Genomic DNA, 21658 nt, shown 5'->3' with positions numbered 1-21658 from the left:
CACCAGTTTATTCACATTTGACCACATCCCCCATTTATTTCTCATTAGATTAATCATCATTAGTCCATGACTTGATAACCTCGGGCACCTTCCTTACTTGTAAAGCCATTTAATAGTGACATTCAGCTACAGGATAATCCATTACCAGCTCCATAGATGACACATATCATGATGTCTTGGACCTTAGTAAAACCCTTTTCTTCCTTGATGAAAGGGATAACCCCTTGATATTATCAGAATTAATCCCTGTTCTGACCCTGCATTTATTTACTCACATTAGTTATAACTAATCAAAATTATATGTTTCCAAAATTAACCATACTCATTTAGTGATAACTAACAGTGAATGATAGGCCTTTAATTAAATAAAATAACACCACCTTTTTATCATTTAACCAGGAGGAACCCAATGAAATAATCTGCCTGGTAAGCAGTAAAGGAGTTGGTATCAAACAGTCTTTATGTTTTAGCTTCCCTTAAATGTTGTGTTGATTTATTATAATTATTATCATTACCACAATTCTTTTTACTGAGGTAATGGTTGTTATATTAGTCTGGGCCCCCTCCCAGCCAAGTCCCAAGCCTTTTCTAGAGGGCCCAGTTCCACAAGTTTGTAGCCTTATTTTTAACATGAGCGTCGTTAGCTCAGTGCTCCCCATTGGAACATATTTCCAGGAAACATTGGAAACATTAACTATAACTATAATCCATTAAGCTAAAATGTGTGATATAAAGATGATTTACATCCACATATGGATCTGTACATAGAGCAGTTATAGCCCTGATCTATTTTCCTCTCTTAACCAGGTACAACCTGTTGATTCTGGAAATACTATCTGCCAAAAAGTACTGAATAAATCAAAACACCAATCCCTAAATATTACATAATTATTTGCACTTCTTCTCCAAAAAGCTGATTTGATTTGATAACTTCACTTTTATCTTTTAACCAGGTACCATCAGAAAAACCAGAGCAGAAACTGGAGCTGCCTGAAACCATCTGCCAGGTAAGCACATCAGAAAGAGTGTCGTGGAGAATAAAAAAATCACCCTATATTTTTTGCAGTGTAGCTTCTTTATAACACCAATAATACAATGTTTTTTCTTTCCTTCTCTTAACCAGGAGACTCCAGAAACTCCTGATATCAACATCGATCAGGTAAGAAGAAATGCTATGGTCGTAATATATAAAACATATTTTGAGGAAATATTTTGTAACAGTATTGAGCTGGAAAATCTTTTTTTAAAAATCGTTTTATTTTTTTGTCTTAAACAGGAGGAACAACAAGTGGAGCAGGACCAGGATCTGAGAGCTGATAGCAGCCCCTGCCACTCCCAGGTAAGAAGGACATAACCAATTGGTAACAAAGATTTATTTTGTAATAATGTCCGCGGGTTGAACTTATAAAATAACATTTTCAAAACCTTTTTATTTCAGGAAGAACAACAAGTGGAAGAACAACAACCGGAGCAGGAGCAAGATCTGATAGATGATAGCAGCCCCTGCCACTCCCAGGTAAGACAGACATAACCAAATGGGTAACAAAGATTTATTTTTTAATAATGTCCGCGGGTTGAACTTATAAAATAACATTTTCAAAATCTTTTTTTTCCCTTTTCTTAAACAGGAACAACAACAAGTGGAGCAGGAGCAACATCTTATAGCTGATAGCAGCCCCTGCCACTCCCAGGTAAGAAGGACATAACCAACGAGTAACAAAGATTTATTTTGTAATAATGTCCGTGGGTTGAACTTATAAAATAACATTTACAAAATCTTTTTTTTCCCTTTTCTTAAACAGGAAGAACAACAAGTGGAGCAGGAGCAAGATCTGATAGCTGATAGCAGCCCCTGCCACTCCCAGGTAAGAAGGACATAACCAATGAGTAACAAAGATTTATTTTGTAATAATGTCCGCGGGTTGAACTTGTAAATTAACATTTTCAAAACCTTTTTTTTTCCAGGAACAACCACAAGTGGAAGAACAGGAGCAAGATCTTATAGCTGATAGCAGCCCCTTCCACTCCCTGGTAAGAAGGACATAACCAATGGTTAACAAAGATTTTATTTTGTAATAATGTCCGCGGGTTGAACTGATAAAATAACATTTTCAAAATCTTTTTTTTCCCTTTTCTTAAACAGGAACAACAACAAGTGGAGCAGGAGCAAGATCTTATAGCTGATAGCAGCCCCTGCCACTCCCAGGTAAGAAGGACATAACCAATGAGTAACAAAGATTTATTTTGTAATAATGTCCGCGGGTTGAACTTGTAAATTAACATTTTCAAAACCTTTTTTTTTCAGGAAGAACAACAAGTGGAGCAGGAACAAGATCTAAGAGCTGATAGCAGCCCCTGCCACTCCCAGGTAAGACAGACATAACCAATGGGTAACAAAGATTTATTTTGTAATAATGTCCGCGGGTTGAACTTATAAAATAACATTTTTAAAATCTTTTTTTTCCCTTTTCTTAAACAGGAAGAACAACAACAAGTGGAAGAACAACAAGTGGAGCAGGAGCAAGATCTGATAGCTGATATCAGCCCCTGCCACTCCCTGGTAAGAAGGACATAACCAATGAGTAACAAAGATTTATTTTATAATAATGTCTGCGGGTTGAACTTATAAAATAAAATTTTCTCTGTTAATTAGGAAACCGTCGAAAGACTTGAAGAGCCCCAATGTGACACCTATGAGGTAACCAACAATGAATTGTTCAGTGGCCCCAATGTATTTAAAAGAACATAGTTACATGCTTCATAAATAATCTCTATCCCAATAACAATATTTACCGAAATTTATTACCAGCATAGGTGCTAAGTTGCCTATTCCAACCAATCACCATCTGTTATAAAAAATAGAAATATAAATGTACAGGTTGTGTTGGCTTTTACTGGCAATGCCCTAATAACATTGTTCCTTATAGGCCTCTTACTATTATTATAATCATTACCAAAGTCTTTTTTGATAAGCAAGGGTTACTAGGTTGGATATTTAGTCTGGCTCTTTCTAGTGGGGCACCCTCCACAATTTTCAGCCATTTTTTTTAAACATGAGCTCTGTTAGCTTGATGTTTTCCCATTACAACATCATCATATTCCCAGAGGAGAGTGCTGAACTAACAGCCTGTTTTACCGTTGCTCTTAACCAGGGTAATCTGTTGGCTCTTTCAATGTCATCTGCCAAGTAACTACCGAATAATTACAAATAAAACACCAATCCCTAAATATTACATATACATTTTTTGCGCTTCTTCTTTAAAATGCTGTTGAGTTGATTTGATAACTTGACTTTTATCTCTTAACCAGGAACCATCAGAAACCCCTGACGATACCAACTGCCAGGAAAAACAAAAGCAAGAGCTGGATCTGGGCATGAACAACTGCCAGGTAAGAATAGGAGAGGAAGAGTAGGGGCAAATAAAAATCAACCTATATTTTATGCAAGATTGCATTGTAGCTTCTTTAAATGAGACCTGATACATTTTGCAACACCTTTTTCGTCTCATTTCTTAACTAGTCTCCAAAACCACCTGACGCTAACATTTGTCAGGTAAACAAAAAATCATCTGGTCTCAATAGAACAAAAATGGACTTTCCATTTAAGCACTCCAGGGTTCAGTTCATATAATAAAAATGTTCCCGCTAAAATTGTAATTTTAGCACTTCCCAAAAACAATTGATCTGAGAAAACCTTTTTTGTCTTCCCCAGGAGAATCAGCTTGAAGTAAAGTTCCCGGTAAGCAGCTTTTAAACTGTATTTTGGAACACTAAACAACGCAAAAGCACAGCAAATGGTTTGACTTAAATATTCCAGCCCTCAGCCTTCTCCCCTAATACACCAGTCCCCAGCTCCCCTACACCTCCTGTTCTTCTCACATATTGGAAAGGTTGCACTATATCAATTCAGTTTTGTATTTATCATGTTTTTAATACAATGTTATGTTTTAGACGCCCAGGACATATCTGCAAATCCTGGAGCCAACAGGACAGGACAGCTACGGGATGAATTATACCGTAAGATATTTTATGGCTTAACTTGTGTCATGGTTTTGGGTAATTCTGTTGATTCTGCCGATTGGTTGTTCCCTCTAGAGTTTTTGTCCCTTCTGTGTTTTCCTTGTGCTTCTCAATCTGCCAATAAACCTTCCCATATCCACCCAGTATGTGTGTTTGCTTTCCCTAATGTTCCGACACAGTAATGATCAGAGATTCATTGGCTACTTTTGTTGCAGGGTTGGCACCGTAAAGAACAACTGGATGTGTCCGTGACCATCGTAAAGGACATAGAGGTAATGAGTCTTGATAATAATAATTATTAGATACAAATAAACTTTTTTTATACCGGATTTTTAGTAGAAGGAGAACTTGTTTGAAAAATGTATGGGATTTAAGAAATAAGAACAGAGAGAGGCAAACATATTGTGCAATTCTCATGTAGGGATATTACAAAACTGTCATTTTGCAGAACTACAAGTTAGGCTGGAGTTTTTGAAATTGTAATTGTATCCATTGTATTGACTTTGCTTCTTTTGTTTGAAACTAGAAGAGAAAAGACATCCTTCAAGAAGTGGAAGTCCTTGAACTTATCAGAGGCCACGAAAACATCATTTGCTACTATGGGGCTTATTACCAACGTGCCTCTGTAAAGAAGCCCCACTATGAAGGACTGTGGGTAAGGAAGTGTTTATTCAGGTTACAATTTATGCACCAACATGCCAATCAACAGCTCTAATACAAGCAAACATTTTGGATGCAAATATTATTCATTTTGGTAAGAAAGAGTCACGGTGCATGTGGATCACTTTGTTCTCAGTTGCACCTGATATTGTAGTTACACCCAGAATGCTTGTGTAGGTCTATTTCTGACTCACATCCACACAGCCTTTCCCCAGACTTCCTAATATAATTATAGACCACACAAATTTATGTATCAAACGTTCTTTGATTGTTTTCTAGATTTCTATGGAGCGTTGGAATGGTGTAGCGGTGGAAGATCTAATCTACACCAGTGAGCAGTACTCCTTGCATGAAAGCTGGATAGCGTACATCTGCAAGGAGGTATTAAAGGTATGTCTCATGTGATCCTCCTTGGCACTTTTCTGGCTAAATCTAGTTCAATTAAGAGCAGAAAAAATATTAATATATTTGCTTTATTCATTTCCCAGGGCCTGTGTCATCTGGAAAACAAAAAGGTCATCCATCACGACCTGCGGCCCCAGAACATTATCCTGACAACATCGGCAGATGTAAAGATCAGTAAGTGATGCTTAGAATCTGAAAAAAACGGATTTATCCATGTTTTTTATTGGATTCATTTATAAATGAATATTACAATTCCTGCTTTTGTCATACAATTTCAGGTGATTTCAGCTCCGCCACCATCGGGGAAATGAGTCACAGTACGTCTGGGCGGATTCCATACCTGGCGCCAGAAGTACTGGCCAATTTTGGCAAGAAGACCATATGGTATAACTCTAAGGTATTGTGATATCTTCTCTCTCACTTTATATATAATGTATGGAGCTTACACGGGGTGCACTGCATGGACTTTTTCACTCACTTCACATGCCCCTCTCATAACAGTGAATCCAAAGCTGTAAAGTGGTTTCTGTGACATGAGAGGGAGAAGCGAAGAGAGAAATTCTCAAATCTGAGTGCAGTGCACAGGAGTATTAGAAACCAACTCCACTTGACTCTTTATGGGGTTTTTCAGCTCAGCCTGGGGTCATTCTTTAGTGACATCACTTTACTCCTTCAAATGTTTTATATTAGTACAAAGGTCATGTTTTGTATTGTACAGTGAAACCTTAATTTCACACCCTTTGATTTTATTTCCCACATTTTACACATTTTTGTGTTTTCCCCCACTTTTATATGATGTATAATGAATTCCCCTGATTTTCCACTTTCCTGGATTTTACACCATTTTTTTCTAGCCCCCCGTAATACATAAAATGGGAGTTCTACTGTATTTTGTTACTGTGCATTCCAAATAAATAGAAAAAGGATTTAAATGATCCACAACTAGAATATTTCATATGCCTTGTGTATTTTCTTATCTAATTTTTGCCTTTTTCTTATGTTTTAATACCTAGGCTGACATATGGTCCTTGGGAATATCAGCACTTCAAATGGCGGAAGGCTATTACCGTAAGTAAACCGCAGTGGGACTGTACGTTAGTACATAAAGAACTGTTTGTAGAAAAGTTAGAGGGCATTTACTGTATGTGTCATGCTGTAACACTGAATATTATTAAATATTAAAAACTAAGGGGCTGAATTACACAAATTGTAATTTTCCAGTTTGTGAATCCATTATTTTTTCAGTGTGCTGGCAATTCGAGAAAGTAAAACAAACTTTAGTAAATTTGAGTTTTTACAAAATTAGAAAAGGTTTGAATTTGAGTAAATTGCCCTCCAACTGTTGTGATTGTCAGTCATTATGTTCTTATGTTGTATTCTCTTACATCCTAGCATTCAGCAGATTTCCCCAGCAAAAACTCATGAAACGCATCATGCACGGACCTGCGCCAGTATTATTGTGGGACAAATGGTGAGTCATTTCAACTGAAACAGGAAAAGAGGGAGAGGTAGAGAGGGTGGGGAAATAAAGGGGAGATGATGGGGAAATGAAAAGGTAATGAGGGGAGGGGGTGGGAATATTAAATGTGGGGAAACAAGCAAGGGATTAGCTTTGGTGAGGGGTATATTAAGGTATTCAGGGCACATGGTTGTTTATTTAACATAAACAATTTTAATTTTGGCTTCTGTTTCTTTTTTCCAGGAGCGACAATTTCCATTCATTCGTCGGCCAATGCCTCCAGAAAGATCCAGCTTGGAGGCCGTCTGCTGGAAAGCTCTTATCACACCCCTTCATTTGTAAGATCTTTAATGAAAGGGGTGTGAAGAGCAATATCAAATGGCACCTGCAGTGAGAAGTAAGGGAACTGCTCATTCTCATTACAATTCACTTGATGTACAGACCATATCCACCTACTGCTCTTATTCTTACTATAGTCTCCAGCTTTACTACATATATTATAATTCTGTAACTAATGCCGCCCATTATATAAGGCTGAGATTGTATTAGGGCAGAGGTCACTGAACTAGGCCACATCTATAGAGAAATGTTATTATTAGTTGTAGTAGTTGACCTTTAAATCAGTAGCAAAGGGAATGGGATATAAATAATAGTAAATACATATAGAAAAAGAACAAATTACAAAATTCTTATACAGACAACCCTTCTCCATGGCTAACACTGAGTATTCTCTCCTTAGGACTGAAGCACTGAAGTTCCAGAACATCATAGCAGCCATCGGGGGAGGGACGGGGGCACAACTGCAGGGCCCTTATGTCATCTTTGGGCCCCGCAGACTTGGGGCATGTTTACTAACATTGGAGATAAATATCTGGAGAGATTTTGGGAGATGTTGCCCATGACAACCAATGTTAAACATGCCCCTTGGTCCCGATGGCGGCTAATTGACAACAGCGGCTGATTGACATCAATATGATCTTGTACATAATAAAAAACAATAAACATCTTAAAATATCATTGACCTCTATTGTATTTTTTTTAATAGGGAGGCATCCCTAATAACCTCCAATCCCACTGTTGGCTCATGTTCATGTTCCTTTAAATGACTTGTTAGGGAATTGGGCATAGCCCACATCTACCTCAACAAAATCCCATAAACAGTCTTTCTGTGCTGGTTTTATTCATCCTGTTCCTGCTGGTAATTCCCATGTTCTCTTCATTTTATCTTGGAAGTCTTCCATTAATATCTATTCTTGCAGCAAGCAAATAGGGGCTAATACCATTATTAATGCTACAAGCACTGGTGCAGTGTGCCAGGCTAAATGTCTGCAATGTTAGAATCCTTCTAGAGCTCTATAAGAGATGTTTATTTCAACATTGACCGTCAAGGGATTCTGTCATGATATTTATGGTGTGGTTTTTATTTTTAAATTACACGATTACACTGGAAACATCTCTCTACCATGTAAAGAACCAACTAGTATATTTTGTTTTAGTTGTAATATTGGTGTGTAGGTGCATCTCAGGTCATTTTGCCTGGTCATGTGCTTTCAGAAAGAGCCAGCACTTTAGGATGGAACTGCTTTCTGACAGGCTGTTGTTTCTCCTACTCAATGTAACTGAATGTGTCGCAGTGGGACCTGAATTTTACTATTGAGTGTTGTTCTTATATCTACCAGGGAGCTGTTATCTGTTCACCTTCCCATTGTTAGGCTGCTTGGGGGGAATGGAGGGGGTGATATCACTCCAACTTGCAGTGTAGCAGTAAAGAGTGCAAGTCACATGACTGAGGGCACCTGGGAAACTGACAATATGCCTAGCCCTATGTCAGATTTTTAAATTAAAGATAATGCCTAGCCCTATGTCAGATTTTTAAATTAAAGATAAAAAATCAGTTTGTTTGAAAAATGGATTTTAGTATAGAAGTCTGTTGGAGCAGCACTATTGATTAAAGCATTTTGAAAAAAAAAATGTTTTCCCATGACAGTATTGATTCAATATAAAAAAAAATCTCATAGTAACACAATAGATGAGGTTAAATAAAAAGTGATCATCAAATTCAAACTTCTATGGGTGAAATTCACTAACAGGCGAAAATTCACCGGCGACAGCTTCACTGCCTTTGCCACACTTCGCCAGCCAGTCTTTTCCTTTTTACAGCCTATCACCCTGTAAAAAGGAAAAATAAGCCAGCGTTTTTTGGGACTTTTTTTGACCAAGTCCTATCTACTCTATTGCACTTCACCTGTTCTGAGGTGGCGAAGGCAAGTCTGGCGATAGAGGTAACGTTCAGTAAAATAAAAAACTTAGTGAATTTGTGTAGTAACGCTCTTTCGCCAGAGCGAAAATTTGCCTGGTGTTAGAGTGCGAAGTTGCGCCAGAGTCTATTTCCTTCGCTTGCATAATTACGATGAGAATGGTGAGTTCTGTAGAAGTGCTTTATTAAAAGTTGTATAACGAGTGCAATTAATACGGCTTGTATTGAAATACTATTGTGTTTATTCTTAAATCACCCAATATATCTGTGATCTTTGTTATTTCTTGAGCTATAAAGGGCAAAGGGGAAAACTAAAACTACCCCATGTTTGATGCTTGTGAGGTAGATAATTACTAAGTCCTAAGCGGTGGAAAGACCCGAAATCACAAAAACAGCTACAGTATAATTGAAGTCCTGATGCCACGAGTCCAATTCTACTGACACCAATGTGGGGTTTGTTTTTTTAATCCCCTGGCACCAATGTTTTATTTTAATAATCTATAGGCCCCTGCCACCAATTTTAAAAAAAAAATATTTTATGGGGCCCCAATTTTTTTAACTTGTAAGGGGGGCCCTGGCGCCAATGTTTTTTTAAAAAAAATATTTTTGGGGCCCCATTTCTTTTTTAACTTGTAAGGGGGGCCCTGGCACCAATGTTTTTTTTTTTATACGTTATAAGAGGGCCCTGACCATCAATATGTGTGTGGGGGGTTACTTTTTTAGCGCTGATGTCTGTGTGGTCTTTTAATTGTGATGTGGAGTGGGCGGGATCAGGGGTAGGGCTTGGGCGCCAGGGTGGGCGGGGCCCAAAAGGGGATGGGATTTATGGTGAATTTGCCCCATAGGTTTTTTTTTACGCCATGGGGACCACTAAATTGTTATATAGTTATTGTAGTAATAAAGCTAGTTATGACTTTAGAACAGTAGTGAATAACAAGTGTGTGCACTGAACATGGACTATGGATCAGCCTTCATGGCAACTACGATGGATCTCTCCTTGGGATTCCAGAAAGCCTAAATCTGCCACAGCATGGAAGGATAATTGTTGATATCTGTCCTGACTTTGCTCTGCTTCACAGAAGTCACAAGGTTACAAAAGGCACAGAAAGTTGTTCTACAATTTTGTACCACAATTTGGCTTTAATTAGCCTTGGAGTGCTCCTTGCAGGGGGTTATTTAGCAAAGGTCAAATTTTAGAGAAATGTGATATTTTTAAAATTCTAATAAATTGGAATTTATTCACAATTTGAATGGTATGTCCTTTATGAAAATATTTCAATGTCTAAAATTCGATCAAATAGTCCCGACCAGAAAACTCAAAAAAACTTGGCAACAATTTCGCTCATCACTATACTATTAACATCTTCCAACCATTCAAGGGGCCTCTGCCATTGACTTCTACATAAATTTGGAAGGTTTTAGGTGGAGAATAGTCGAATTAGAACTGTTTCCAGGGTCAAGGTGTGATAAATCTCACATTCTAATTCAAATTTGAGTTGGTGGTTTTAAATTTGAATTTGTGAGTTTTTACCAAAAGAAATGGGAATTTACCATTCGTACCTTAGTAAATATGCCCCTTAGTGGTACATCATGGGACAGGACTTCACCACACAAGTTGATTTATTTACTCAACATTCTGCTCCCCAGGTTCGTTTACCAGAAGTAAGGGAACCACACCATTGAGATCATAAATTGGTATGGTAGATTATTAGATTATCAGAGTATAAATAATCATCCTGCTCACAAAACAATGGGTGGAAGATGGTGGGCTGTATACTGGTAATCTAATGATGTACCTCTCAAGAACTTTAAAAGCTCCTATAGAATAATTCAGATTTTTAAAAATGATTTCCTGTTTTTCTTTAATAATAAAACAGTACCTTGTGATTCATTAATCCTTATTGGATGCTAAACAGTCTTCCTGGCTTTGATTAATGTAAATGATCTTTGGAAATAATTATGGAAAGATCCTTTATCCGGAAAACCCCTAGTCCCAAGCATTCTTGATTACAGATCCCATATCTGTGCTCTGCAAGATTTGTAACTTCCTTAGTAAGTTCATCCCTTAGTTGAATATGGTTTGAGATTGTTTTAGGTTAAATATTAGGGACATTAAATTAAATTAAATTAAAGAACCTCTTATTTTAGGCGTGTACATCAGTATTGCACTGAATCTTTAAAAGGTTAACGAGGGCATAAATCACGGGTTTTACAACAGCTCCCCGAAGCAATCGTGTTACCTTTGCTTTTCAATGCACAGGGGGAGAAAGAATTATGGGTTTCTCGCTGATAGAAAGAATGATGTCCCCAAGCATTTCACAACAGGTTTGTTGATATGGGAATAGAACAATGTTAATCTACAGGGTAACACAAAGGAGTTAGATGAATGATCATCAGTAACTGAGCTACATTGCCAACTCACTCTGCAGTCTTCTCCTTGTCAGTCTATGAATCAATGTTTCATGAGATTATTCCGTGAATAAGAAAGCAGGAGATTGTTTATTTAAATCTCTGCGCTATCAGTCATGATTAAACCCTGGGGTACGTTTTGGCCTCCGAAACATCATTCATTTTGTAATAATTACATCCTTGGAAATACATAACTCTTTCCTAAGAAGAGAAGAAACTTGTGTTGAAACTAAACTTTATGAAAAGAAGCTGAATGTGCCAACCTGTGCCAACAAACACATGGCAACATATAAGCAGTGTCATGTGATATTTCATCTGAATTCTAAGTGGTTCTTGTATATAAAGTAAAGGTCCAGCAATCTTATTGTCTTAGAGGCCTATATATTATAAGTCGAATAACTCTCTTTGGGGGAATTCACAAAAGTGGAGATAGCCCATTTTGGGGGTAAAAGTGTTGGTAAACTGGTGTAAAATAAACCTAAATTTGCCTCTACCACTGCCCAGGATCTTTTACGGAATATCTGGTCAGACTCTAAACAGGTCAACATTGAACTAATTGCCTTCTGCTGATCATGTTTAGCAGCCCCAGATGTAACTCAGAAGAGGAATGAGTAACTCTCCAGTGGAGCAGAGAGCCGACATCTGAATCCAAACTGGCCACCATGACAGGTTGTAAAAAATGTTCAACTTTATCAAAAGCTCCACTATAGTGCTTTTTATCACTGGCATGTTGAATGAGATGAATAAAAACAAAATGGGTCCCTATACTTGGTTAGTACTCCAAAAGTACTCAGAGCCACATACTTACCTGTCTTTTTTCATTTGCTGGGCAGCTAAGTGGCAAATGAGATTCAATGTTGATAAATGTAAAGTCATGCACTTGAGATGTAAAAATTAGGGATGCACCGAATCCACTATTTTGGATTCGGCCGAATCCTTCGTGAAAGATTCGGCGGAATACCGAACCAAATCCTAGTTTACATATGAAAATTAGGGGTGGGAAGGGGAAAACATTATTAACTTCCCTGTTTTGTGACAAAAAGTCATGCAATTTCCCTCCCCACCCCTAATTTGCATATGCAAATAAGGTTTCAGATTTGGTTCGACCAAATCGGAATCCTGCTGAAAAAGGCAGAATCCCGAACTTAATCCTGGATTCGGTGCATCCCTAGTAAAAATAATGGGACTACACTAGGCAAATCCATTATGGAAAAGGACCTTGTAGATAATAAACTTGGCTGTAGCAAGCAATGCCAATCAAGGGCAAATAAGGTCTTGAGCTGTATTAAATGGGGCATAGAGTCACGGGAGGAGGGGTCATTCTTCCACTGTATAGAGCACTGGTAAGGCCCCATCTAGAATATGCCGTACAGTTTTGGTCTCCATCACTCAAACAGGACATTATTGTATTAGAGAGGGTACAGAGAAGGGCAACTAAGCTGGTAAAGGGAAAATCTTAGCTATGAGGAAAGACTGGCCAAATTGGGGATGTTCACGCTGGAGAAGAGGCGCTTAAGGGGTGATATGATAACTATGTATAAATATATAAGGGGATCATATAATAATCTCTCTAATGCTTTATTTACCAGTAGGTCTTTCCAGCTGACACAAGGTCATCCATTCCAATTAGAAGAAAAGAGGTTCCAGCTAAATATTGGGAAGGGGTTTGTTACAGTGAGAGCTGTGAAGATGTGGAATTGTCTCCCTGAATCAGTGGTACAGGCTGATACATTAGATAGGTATAAGAAGGGGTTGGATGGTGTTTAGCAAGTGAGGGAATACAGGGATATGGGAGATAGCTCATAGTACAAGTTGATCCAGGGACTGGTCCCATTGCCATTTTGGAGTCAAAAAGGAATTTTCCCCCCTCTGAGGCAAATTGAAGAGGCTTCTAATGTGTGTTTGTTTTTTGCCTTCCTCTGGAACAATTAACAATTAGGCAGGTTAAAATAAAGTTAAAATGTTGTACTTGATGGACGTGTGTGTTTTTTCAACCTAACTTACTATGTTGACCAACTCAGCTTGCTCAATGTACTGCCCACATAAACATCTACCATGTTCCCCATCTATAAAAATGTAATTTGTTCCCTTGCCAAGGTTATATTATGTTTTGTTAAATCTATATCTCATTAACCAAACGTATGGCATACAATGGAACTTCATGCCGTTGTCTAGGTAGAACTCATGTGTGCCATTTATCTAGGCGCTTATCAGAAATCGTTGATGAGACGGTGTCTATTAAATCAAAACTGTGCTTTTAGTGTTCAGTGATACATGCAGAATGTTAAAGAAATCATCTTTTTCACAGTTAAAATGTTTACCGAGAGAATGTCCGTGGGCGAGTATCTTATTTCCATGTTAGGTGAGAGATTTTCTTTAATTATGCACTGTGAATGAAACTTAATTTCCAGAGCCAGCGAAAGAGCCTAATGTGATGGTAACGTCTCATCAGAGATCAGGATTATATTCACCGTTAGTAAGTCTATTATTTTAGCAATTAATTTCTGCATATCCAGAATAGATAGTTTTTTATTGAGTCACAGCCACCAATGTCCTACAAGTTCTCCATAAGCCATAATTAAAGGAGAAATAAAGCCTAAATAAGATTATGGCTAGAAATTTGTATTTAAAGGATAAGTAAACCTTTAAAATAAGTGCATGTAAAATTGACAAGGGGGCTATTCTAACCGCTTTTGTAATGTACATTCATTATTTTGTTTTCATTCCAAGATATTAAGGGATACATGTACTGTTAATATGAATGGATTTTGTTACAACATCGCCACCTGCTGGTCAATTTCTGACCAGCCTGACCACCAAGTAGTCAAGGAAGTTGTCAGGAGAAAGAAAGAGGCTGCTCTGATGTTCTTCTGCTTAGGAAAACAATAAGAAACCTTTCTCAAATCTTTCCTAAGCAGAAGAACATCAGAGCAGCCTCTTTGTTTCTCCTGACAACTTCCTTGACTACTTATGGTCAGACTGGTGGGAAAATGACCAGCAGGTGGCGCTGTTGTAACAAAATCTATTCATATTAACAGTACATGTATCCCTTAATATCTTGAAATAAAAACAAAATAAATAATGAAGGTAAATTGCTAAAGTGTTTAGAATAGCAACTCCATCAATTTTACATTCACTTATTTTAAAGGTTTACTTATTCTTTAATTTACTGTGCCATGCTAGAGGTTCAGCAGCTCTATAGCAGTAATGATCCAGACCTTCACTGTTGTCACCACCATATTGGATCTTCTTAGACCATCTTCTGATTGTCAGTGGCACTGCACATGCTCAGTGCTTATAGATCCAGTCTGGCCATAGTTCTAGGTTTTCCCAAAAGATGCACTTTGCTACTAGATAATAGGACCATGTATTACGTCATTCAATCACTTACAGCTATTTTTTATCTAGATAGGATAAAAACAATAAATAAAATACCTCATGTCATTGGATAAAACAGTTCAAGATCCCTGCACAGATATGTTCTAAATTCTCCCTTTGAACTTCCCTGCATTTCACTGTGGCTGCCAGTGTGTATAACACTTTCATGGTCGATGCTATAATTATCCAGAACTACTCATTTCACATTGTAGCTAAAGTATATGTTGTCTGGTAAAAAAAAATACTGTATTTTTAACATCCAAGGACAAACAGTGTGGATGCTAAAGATGTGAAATACGGATCTATCAGGCTTAAGGGTAATTATTGGCTTTCCTATAAGTGGGATTTGTAGAGGTAGTACAAGCTGTAATTAGCAAATATGCTGCAGAAGCCGTCACTTTTCTCACATAAAGATGTTTCATCAAAGGTGATAAAGAAAAATTTATGCGAAGGAACATCAGGTGCCAAATTCTGTTGTTGTTGTGCTAATTCTGCCTAGTAGTATCATTCTGTTAGAATATATTGTCTTTTAAAAGGATACACTGTCATTTAAAAAATGCTGCTATTTAAAATAAACAAAAGGGGCTCATTAACAAACAGTCGCAAGTGCCACTACACAAAAATTTTCAAAGACACTCCGTGAACTTCCCATAGTTCCTCTAGGCCTCAGTGTATCCATCCCGCCTCCTTTTCTGAATCACTGAATCTACTAACACACTGGAACCAGCATCAGACTGGAGGGTCCAAGGCCCAATGGGGCTTCTACCACAGCCCCACAACCCTCCTCCAGACAACCCTGCTCCAGCCACAACTCAATTACTCTCCCCCCCCCACGTACCTGTTCTCTAGTTGTGGTTGGGATTGGGCTGGGGGGAGTGAAAGGAGAAGGAAAGTCGTTTAGCAATTGCTCCTATCAGCAGAAAACTGCATCGTCCCGGGGTTATACCAGTGAGCACCACGGAGCAATCCTCTTCCAGGTTCTTCTTTCTTCAAATTTCCCGGAGCAAACGCATGTGCAGTAGAATAAAATAGCCAACTTTTTAGTTAAAGTTCGGCTTTTCACTGTAATGCACATGCGCAGCCGTGAGAAGAAAGAAGAAGCTGGAAGAGGATCGCTCATTGGTGATCATTGGTATAACCCTGGGCCGGTACAGTTTTCTGCTGATAGGAGCACGAGCCTGGGGTTTCAGGTAAGTCAATACATTCACTTGGGAGGTGCCTAATATTTGCACCCCAAGTGCTAAACAACTTTCTCCTTTAAGGGGCAGTAGGGTGTGGGGCCTACCTAGGGGTGCCACCTTTTCTGTTAGTTGAAAATGGGCAGGAGGCGCGGTGGATGACACTGAGGGTGGGCCAGTGACATCAGGGGCGGAGCAGGTGACATCAGGGGCGGAGCAGATGACATAGGGGGGCAGGCCAGTGTCTTCAGGGGAGGGGTGATTGGCTGATCGCCATGTCAGTAACTTCAAGTCATGTCCAGATTTCCTAATTAGGAAATCCAGACAGGCACTTTTCACCCAGACAGCCCAATTTTTGGGTGGGCTGTCCAGAAATCCTGATGGGTGGCAACCATAGGCCCACCAGATTTTTACCTGGAGCCTGCTGAACCAGTCCAGCCCTGAGTATTACCCTGGAACTACTGACACCTTCAAGTTGTTGGCAGTTTCAGTGTTCCCTTTGCGGACTGCATCACTACAAAAAATATCATTATAAAGGCAAACACCAGAAATCACAAACCCCGCTCTGAGAAACTTTGGATGCCATTGTGTCAGATTTGACATTGCATTCTTTTTGAAGCATTGAGGCCAATCACAGCTGTGAGGATGAAATTGTATGGGGAAAAAAGCTGCATTGTTTTTAATAAACATAGTGAATACCATCCGAAATGTCACTTGTATTCATAAATGAGCCCCAAAGTATATATTGGAGGTGGCATCAATAGACCAAGATTAGACCTGAACGTTGCGGAACACTTTATATAAGGTTATATTTTGCAGGCTAGCCATGGAACTTGTATTATATATTTTGTAGGATATTCATGGATATTGGGATACATTTACTGTAGAAAAGAAAAACACTCACAGGTCTTAATGTAAAAATAATACAACTTTATTAGGTCAACATTTTGGTCCTCCTCAGGCCTTTTTATATAAATGGTGTTATACTTTTAAGTCTGGTTAAAAATTGTATTATTCGTATGGGGGGGGGAGCAGTTGTCTGGCTGTCTTTAAATATCTGTACTAGGTTTTTCTTATCTGCTTTCTCCAGCCATACTGTAGACGTCTTATACATGTTTGAAAGGTACAATATGTGTTTTATTTTAAGGTGACCATGGTGGTACACTGATTCGAAAGGTCCGCAAGGCACTTGTCCCCGGTTGATACTGCCATTATATTTATATCAAGGTAAAAACACTTACATTACAGTTAACGATGCAGCAATTTATGCAACGACTTTCAAAATGAAATCTTCATAGTAAAATACAAAAGCAAAGTTAATTGAAATGGTGGGTAAATAATACCCACCTGTGGGGACTGGCACACTGGAGCAGGAGAGATTGCAATAAGTGATGGGCGAATTTGTCCCGTTGTCACGAAACGGGCGAAAATTCACAAAATGCCGATGACAATTCAATGGGCGTCCGTTAATCGTTGTTGGCATCTAAATTGTCTAAAATAACGTTGACGCTGGCAAATTCTCGCGGCAAATTCGTAAATTTTTTCGCCAGCGGAGAACCGTGGAAATTCAACGCGAATTTGCGCCTGCCGAATAAATTCGCCCATCACTAATTGCAATATTAGTCTTACGCCTACACATGTACAGTCCTTAAAGGGGTGGTTTGCCTTTAAGTTAACTTTTTGCATGTTATAGAATGGCTCATTCTAAGCAACTATACAACTGGTTTTCATTATTTATTTATTTTTTTAAAGTTTTTGAATTATTTGCCTTCTTCTGGCTCTTTCCTGCTTTAAAAAAGGGGGGTCACTCACTGCTTTTAAAAAACAAATGCTCTGTAAGGCTACGCATGTATGGTTATTACTACATTTTATTACTCATCTTTCTATTCAGGCCTCTCCTATTCATACTCCAGTCTCTCATTTAAATAAATGCAAGTAGTGATGGGTGAATTCGTCCCAGTTTTCCCACAAAACTGGCGAAAAATTTGCAAAACAGGATTTTGACGCCAGCGACAATGCGCCAGCGTCAAAGTTGACGCCAGCACCCATTTAAGTCAATGGGCATCTGTTTATCATCGCCTGTGTCAAAATTGGTGCTGGCGTCAGAGCGGTCACCAGCATTGAAAAAGGTTTGACTCCAAATTCGCAAATTTATTCGCTGATGGCGAAACAGCCAAATTCGCCACAAATTCGCGTCTGGCGAATAAATTCGCCTATCACTAAATGCAAGCAACCAGATGGCTGAAATTGCAAACTGGAGAGCTGCTGAATAAAGATCAAAATAACTCAAAAACACAAATAATAAAAAATTGAAACCAATTGCAAATTGTCTGAGGATATCACTCTCTACGTCATACTAAAAGTTAATTTAAAGGTGAAGAACCCCTTTAAGTAATGAGTTATATGCTACGGAGTAATAAGTATAACTGAGCATGGCGATATTAATACTACTGAGCACAGGATGACAAATTAATAACAAAACAAGACTGTTGCCGCGTGCCACTGTGCACACTGTCCTCCACTGGTCAAACTCTGTGTTGGTTATAAAAAGGAGGTTTGGTTCATATCACTGGAGAATGTGCTACAATAAAATAGTTTTGCTAATGCTTGGGGACCCTTCCAGGTAAAGGTATATGCGAGTTATATGAAGAGGTTGGGCAAGAGTTGCTGCAAGGACCTCCAAATCGGAGGAGCATGAGGTCACTATACTCAAGTTTGTGTCCAAATGTGAAAGGGCTGGGAATCCTACATTAATATGTTAACTATATTGCTATTAATAATCCTAGACGAATTCTGCATAGCCAGGGTGGAAAAGGTACCCTCAAGAACTTTCCATCATCCAAACTCTCCAGTGGGAAAAATGACTTGTGTGCCACCAGCCTGAAGCCTCACTTCACAAGATTCATGACTTTACATGATTGTTTTCCTTAGTCATCTCTATTGTTGCACTGACGTGGTAGAAGTTACTGGGTTCAACAGTAAATTCATATCCCCCCAGAGTGTCACAGTCACTAGAAAAACCTTAGTGCCTTCTGCTATTCCTGGTCATCTTTGTGAGCACTCTAGTTCATGCCGAAGTCCTTAGGCAGTTGCACCGGTGTACGGTGAGTTGTTATGCATTGGGATCACACTTTGATGCAAGCACAAGTTGAGGGCCGTTCTGGTGCCTGCATGGTGCACTCAAAAGGATGCTGCATCCTACACTTCTTTGCAAAGTATTTTACCCTTGTTTTGACTCTTCTTGCTCCTGTTCATTCCTGCGCTGATCCTGGCCTTACCTTTTGACTCTGGTTTTGCCTTCACCGATTTGGTACCGTCGCCTTGGGAGCTGCATTTTTTGTGTATCTCACTCCTCCACTGAGATCAGCTCTGTATCCACCCCAGTAGCTGTTTCTGTCATGCGAGGTGTAGTAGAGGCTATTTCTCTTTACATCTGACTCCGAGTCTCTGATCCTGACAGTTGGGGGCAAATTTACCAAAGGGCGACGCGGGCTTTTCTAGCGAAAATTTGCCAAGAGAACAAGTTTTGCGCCCTTTCGACAGATGAATTTTCACTCAGGCGAACAATCGCAAATGTGCGAACTTTCATAGTGCGGACTTTCTGGTCTGTTTTGCCAGGTTATACCTGGTGAATTGATAAGATGAAGCTACATCCTCAACATTATTATGTCAGTGACATCATATCCTGTATGCCAAAGAATTCATTAAAAAGACAAAACGTTGGCATGGTTGGGCTAAGACAATAGAGGATCTCTTTTGTATTTATTTGGCTTCCTTGGACATTTTTAAAAAGTGGCCACTTCCAGCAATTTCACCAACACTCACTAATAAATACATATAAGACCTGTATGAACCACCATATTTAAACTGATGTACGCGTAAGTATGTTAACAGTTTCAATAGGAAAAAAGTAATGCTAGCGAAAATTCGCTTCAAAATTTTCAAATGTGTCGGCCGAAAGGAAACCATATTTTGATAAATATGCCTATTCGCTGCAGGAAGTTGTGCAAAGTGTGTCAGAGCCTTCCAAGACGAAAATTCGCCCTTTAGTAAATTTGCCCCCTAGAGAGAAAAATAAAAATAAATTTTTAATTGCTGATGTCTGAATTGGGAACTGTCCTATATTGTGGAAAACCCTGCTGTGAATAAAACACAGGCTGCATTAAAATTACATTGGATGTCACTGTTTCCTCCTTGGATTATGGTATTGTCTATTCTCTTCTGCCCCTAAACTTTAAGAACAAGACATCTTTCAAAAACATTCGTCTTAACTGTTTATCAATCAGTGTCCTACTTGACCCTCTATATATACTGTGCCCGAGCAGTCTCAGGGTCTGATTCATCTGCTGTTGTACCCCCGGTTGCCATGAAAGAGATGAGTTCTGAAATACAAGCTTCATTCTTCAAGTGCTATGTGTGAGATGCAATTATGGACACAAATGGTAATGTATTTTTACCCACAATGCAGGAATTTCTCCACAATTCCAGGGTAAATTGCAGCTAAGTTGTATCCACTGTACTTGCACCAGACATGCTTGTGTTTTGTGGCAAATTGAGCATGTGATTTACTGGGTGCAAGTCTGGAGCACCCATTGATGCAACCTACTGTGGAAACCCTGGAGCTACCACCAGGCCAGTAGTTGCAGTTGGCAGGATCGTGTTTGAATGCAAGGACCTTAATAACTTGTACCGTATATACTCGAGTATAAGCCGAGTTTTTCGGCCCCCAAAATATGCTGAAAAACTATACCTCGCCGGCGCCCATGAATAGTCGCCAACATCCAAAAATAGTCTCCAAGAATATTCGCCGGCATCCAAGAATGTTCACTGGCATCCAAAAAAGAGACGCCGGCACCTCCAATGGGAGCAGAAACCCTCAATTTTTTGATTGAAATTTACCAGAAGCTGCTACATTTCTCACCCTCGGCGTATACTCAAGTCAATAAGCTTTGCCAGTTTTTGGAGGTAAAATAAGGTACCTCGGCTTATACTCTACATTAATCTCTTTCCATTTCTCATCAGCCCTCATGTGTGTTCTGTCCATATGTGTGTATGAAAAACTATTGACTAATTCTATTACTATCTTACTGTCTAAATCTAAGGCATGAGTTTATCAAACAATGGGGGGGGGACAGTTTGAATACATCTCAAACTTTCACTTTCTATTCAGAATATTTTTTTTTCTGCAGAAAACAATTCCAAGGCTGAGTTTGGTTCCCCACGAGGAAGTGCTTTTATCAGACATATCATGTAGTTGCGTTAATAGTAAAGAAACTATTTCACAGGCACCAGTATGAAAAGGGAAAGCGCCGCCAGAGAGACAATTATCTTTCCATGCAGACAGAATTGTTTTTATAACATCACCAAAGAGCTCAAATTGAAAACAGTTTCACATTGTAGAATATGTTCGAATCCGACCTTTCTCAGGTCTTTGATAAAACATAAATCTGAGGTTGTGTAAACACTACAACACTGTGAAGACGCCACAATGGCATGTTTTCTTTAATACTGGCTGCATCGGAGAGCAGCAGAGCTTTTTCAGGAGAAATGTCTGGGTTTAATGCTATCGAGCTTAGAGCTTAGATTATTTAAAAAAAATGTCTCTATGATTAAAGTCACATCGAAGTTCCCTTTTAACGGGTAGAAGGAGGGTTGCAATAGCAGAACATTGTTACACTCTATGCAAGATAGGTGTTGTGGCTGAACTGTAACTATAGATGTGACAATGTATAAAAGGAAAGAAATGTGCACCAGTGGTTCTTAGACATTTAGCTAAGGTTTCTTTGAATTTAGGGATGCACCGATTCAAGGATTCAGTTCTGGATTCGGCCAGGATTCGGGCTTTTTCAGCAGGGTTCAGCCAAATCCTTCTGCAGAACCGAACCGTAAATT

The 21658-nt window shown here is 38.9% G+C and overlaps 1 protein-coding gene across 2 annotated transcripts; it reads left to right on the top strand.

Moving 5' to 3' along the window:
• Positions 1–2437: 2437 nt before the first annotated feature.
• On the top strand, positions 2438–7460 carry LOC121400063 (serine/threonine-protein kinase mig-15-like). 2 transcript variants are annotated; one of them, XR_005965531.1, is made up of 12 exons: positions 2438–2698; positions 3310–3390; positions 3713–3739; positions 3952–4017; positions 4236–4292; positions 4547–4675; positions 4960–5070; positions 5169–5259; positions 5364–5482; positions 6099–6153; positions 6478–6941; positions 7284–7460. XR_005965531.1 is itself a non-coding variant. In XM_041582705.1 (11 exons), the coding sequence occupies exons 2-11, from the start codon at positions 3376–3378 to the stop codon at positions 6558–6560; spliced, it is 753 nt and encodes a 250-aa protein (XP_041438639.1). In that variant the 5' UTR covers positions 2438–2698; positions 3310–3375; the 3' UTR covers positions 6561–7148. The 2 variants fall into 2 exon arrangements, 1 of the variants encoding a protein (XP_041438639.1); XM_041582705.1 differs by lacking the exon at positions 7284–7460 and having other exon boundaries at positions 6478–7148.
• Positions 7461–21658: the final 14198 nt, after the last annotated feature.

Source organism: Xenopus laevis, chromosome 2L (assembly GCF_017654675.1).
Source record: "Xenopus laevis strain J_2021 chromosome 2L, Xenopus_laevis_v10.1, whole genome shotgun sequence".
In the NCBI taxonomy this organism is placed as follows: Eukaryota; Metazoa; Chordata; class Amphibia; order Anura; family Pipidae; genus Xenopus; species Xenopus laevis.
The sequence above is the reverse complement of the archived record's forward strand: the minus strand, read 5'-3'. Positions and strand labels throughout refer to the sequence as shown.

Bases quoted from the DNA above. Each gene is read 5' to 3' on its own strand.
- LOC121400063 (XM_041582705.1), top strand. The intron at 3,740-3,951 runs GTAAGCAGCTTT...GTTATGTTTTAG, and splicing joins AGCTTGAAGTAAAGTTCCCG to ACGCCCAGGACATATCTGCA. The intron at 4,676-4,959 runs GTAAGGAAGTGT...ATTGTTTTCTAG, and splicing joins CCCACTATGAAGGACTGTGG to ATTTCTATGGAGCGTTGGAA.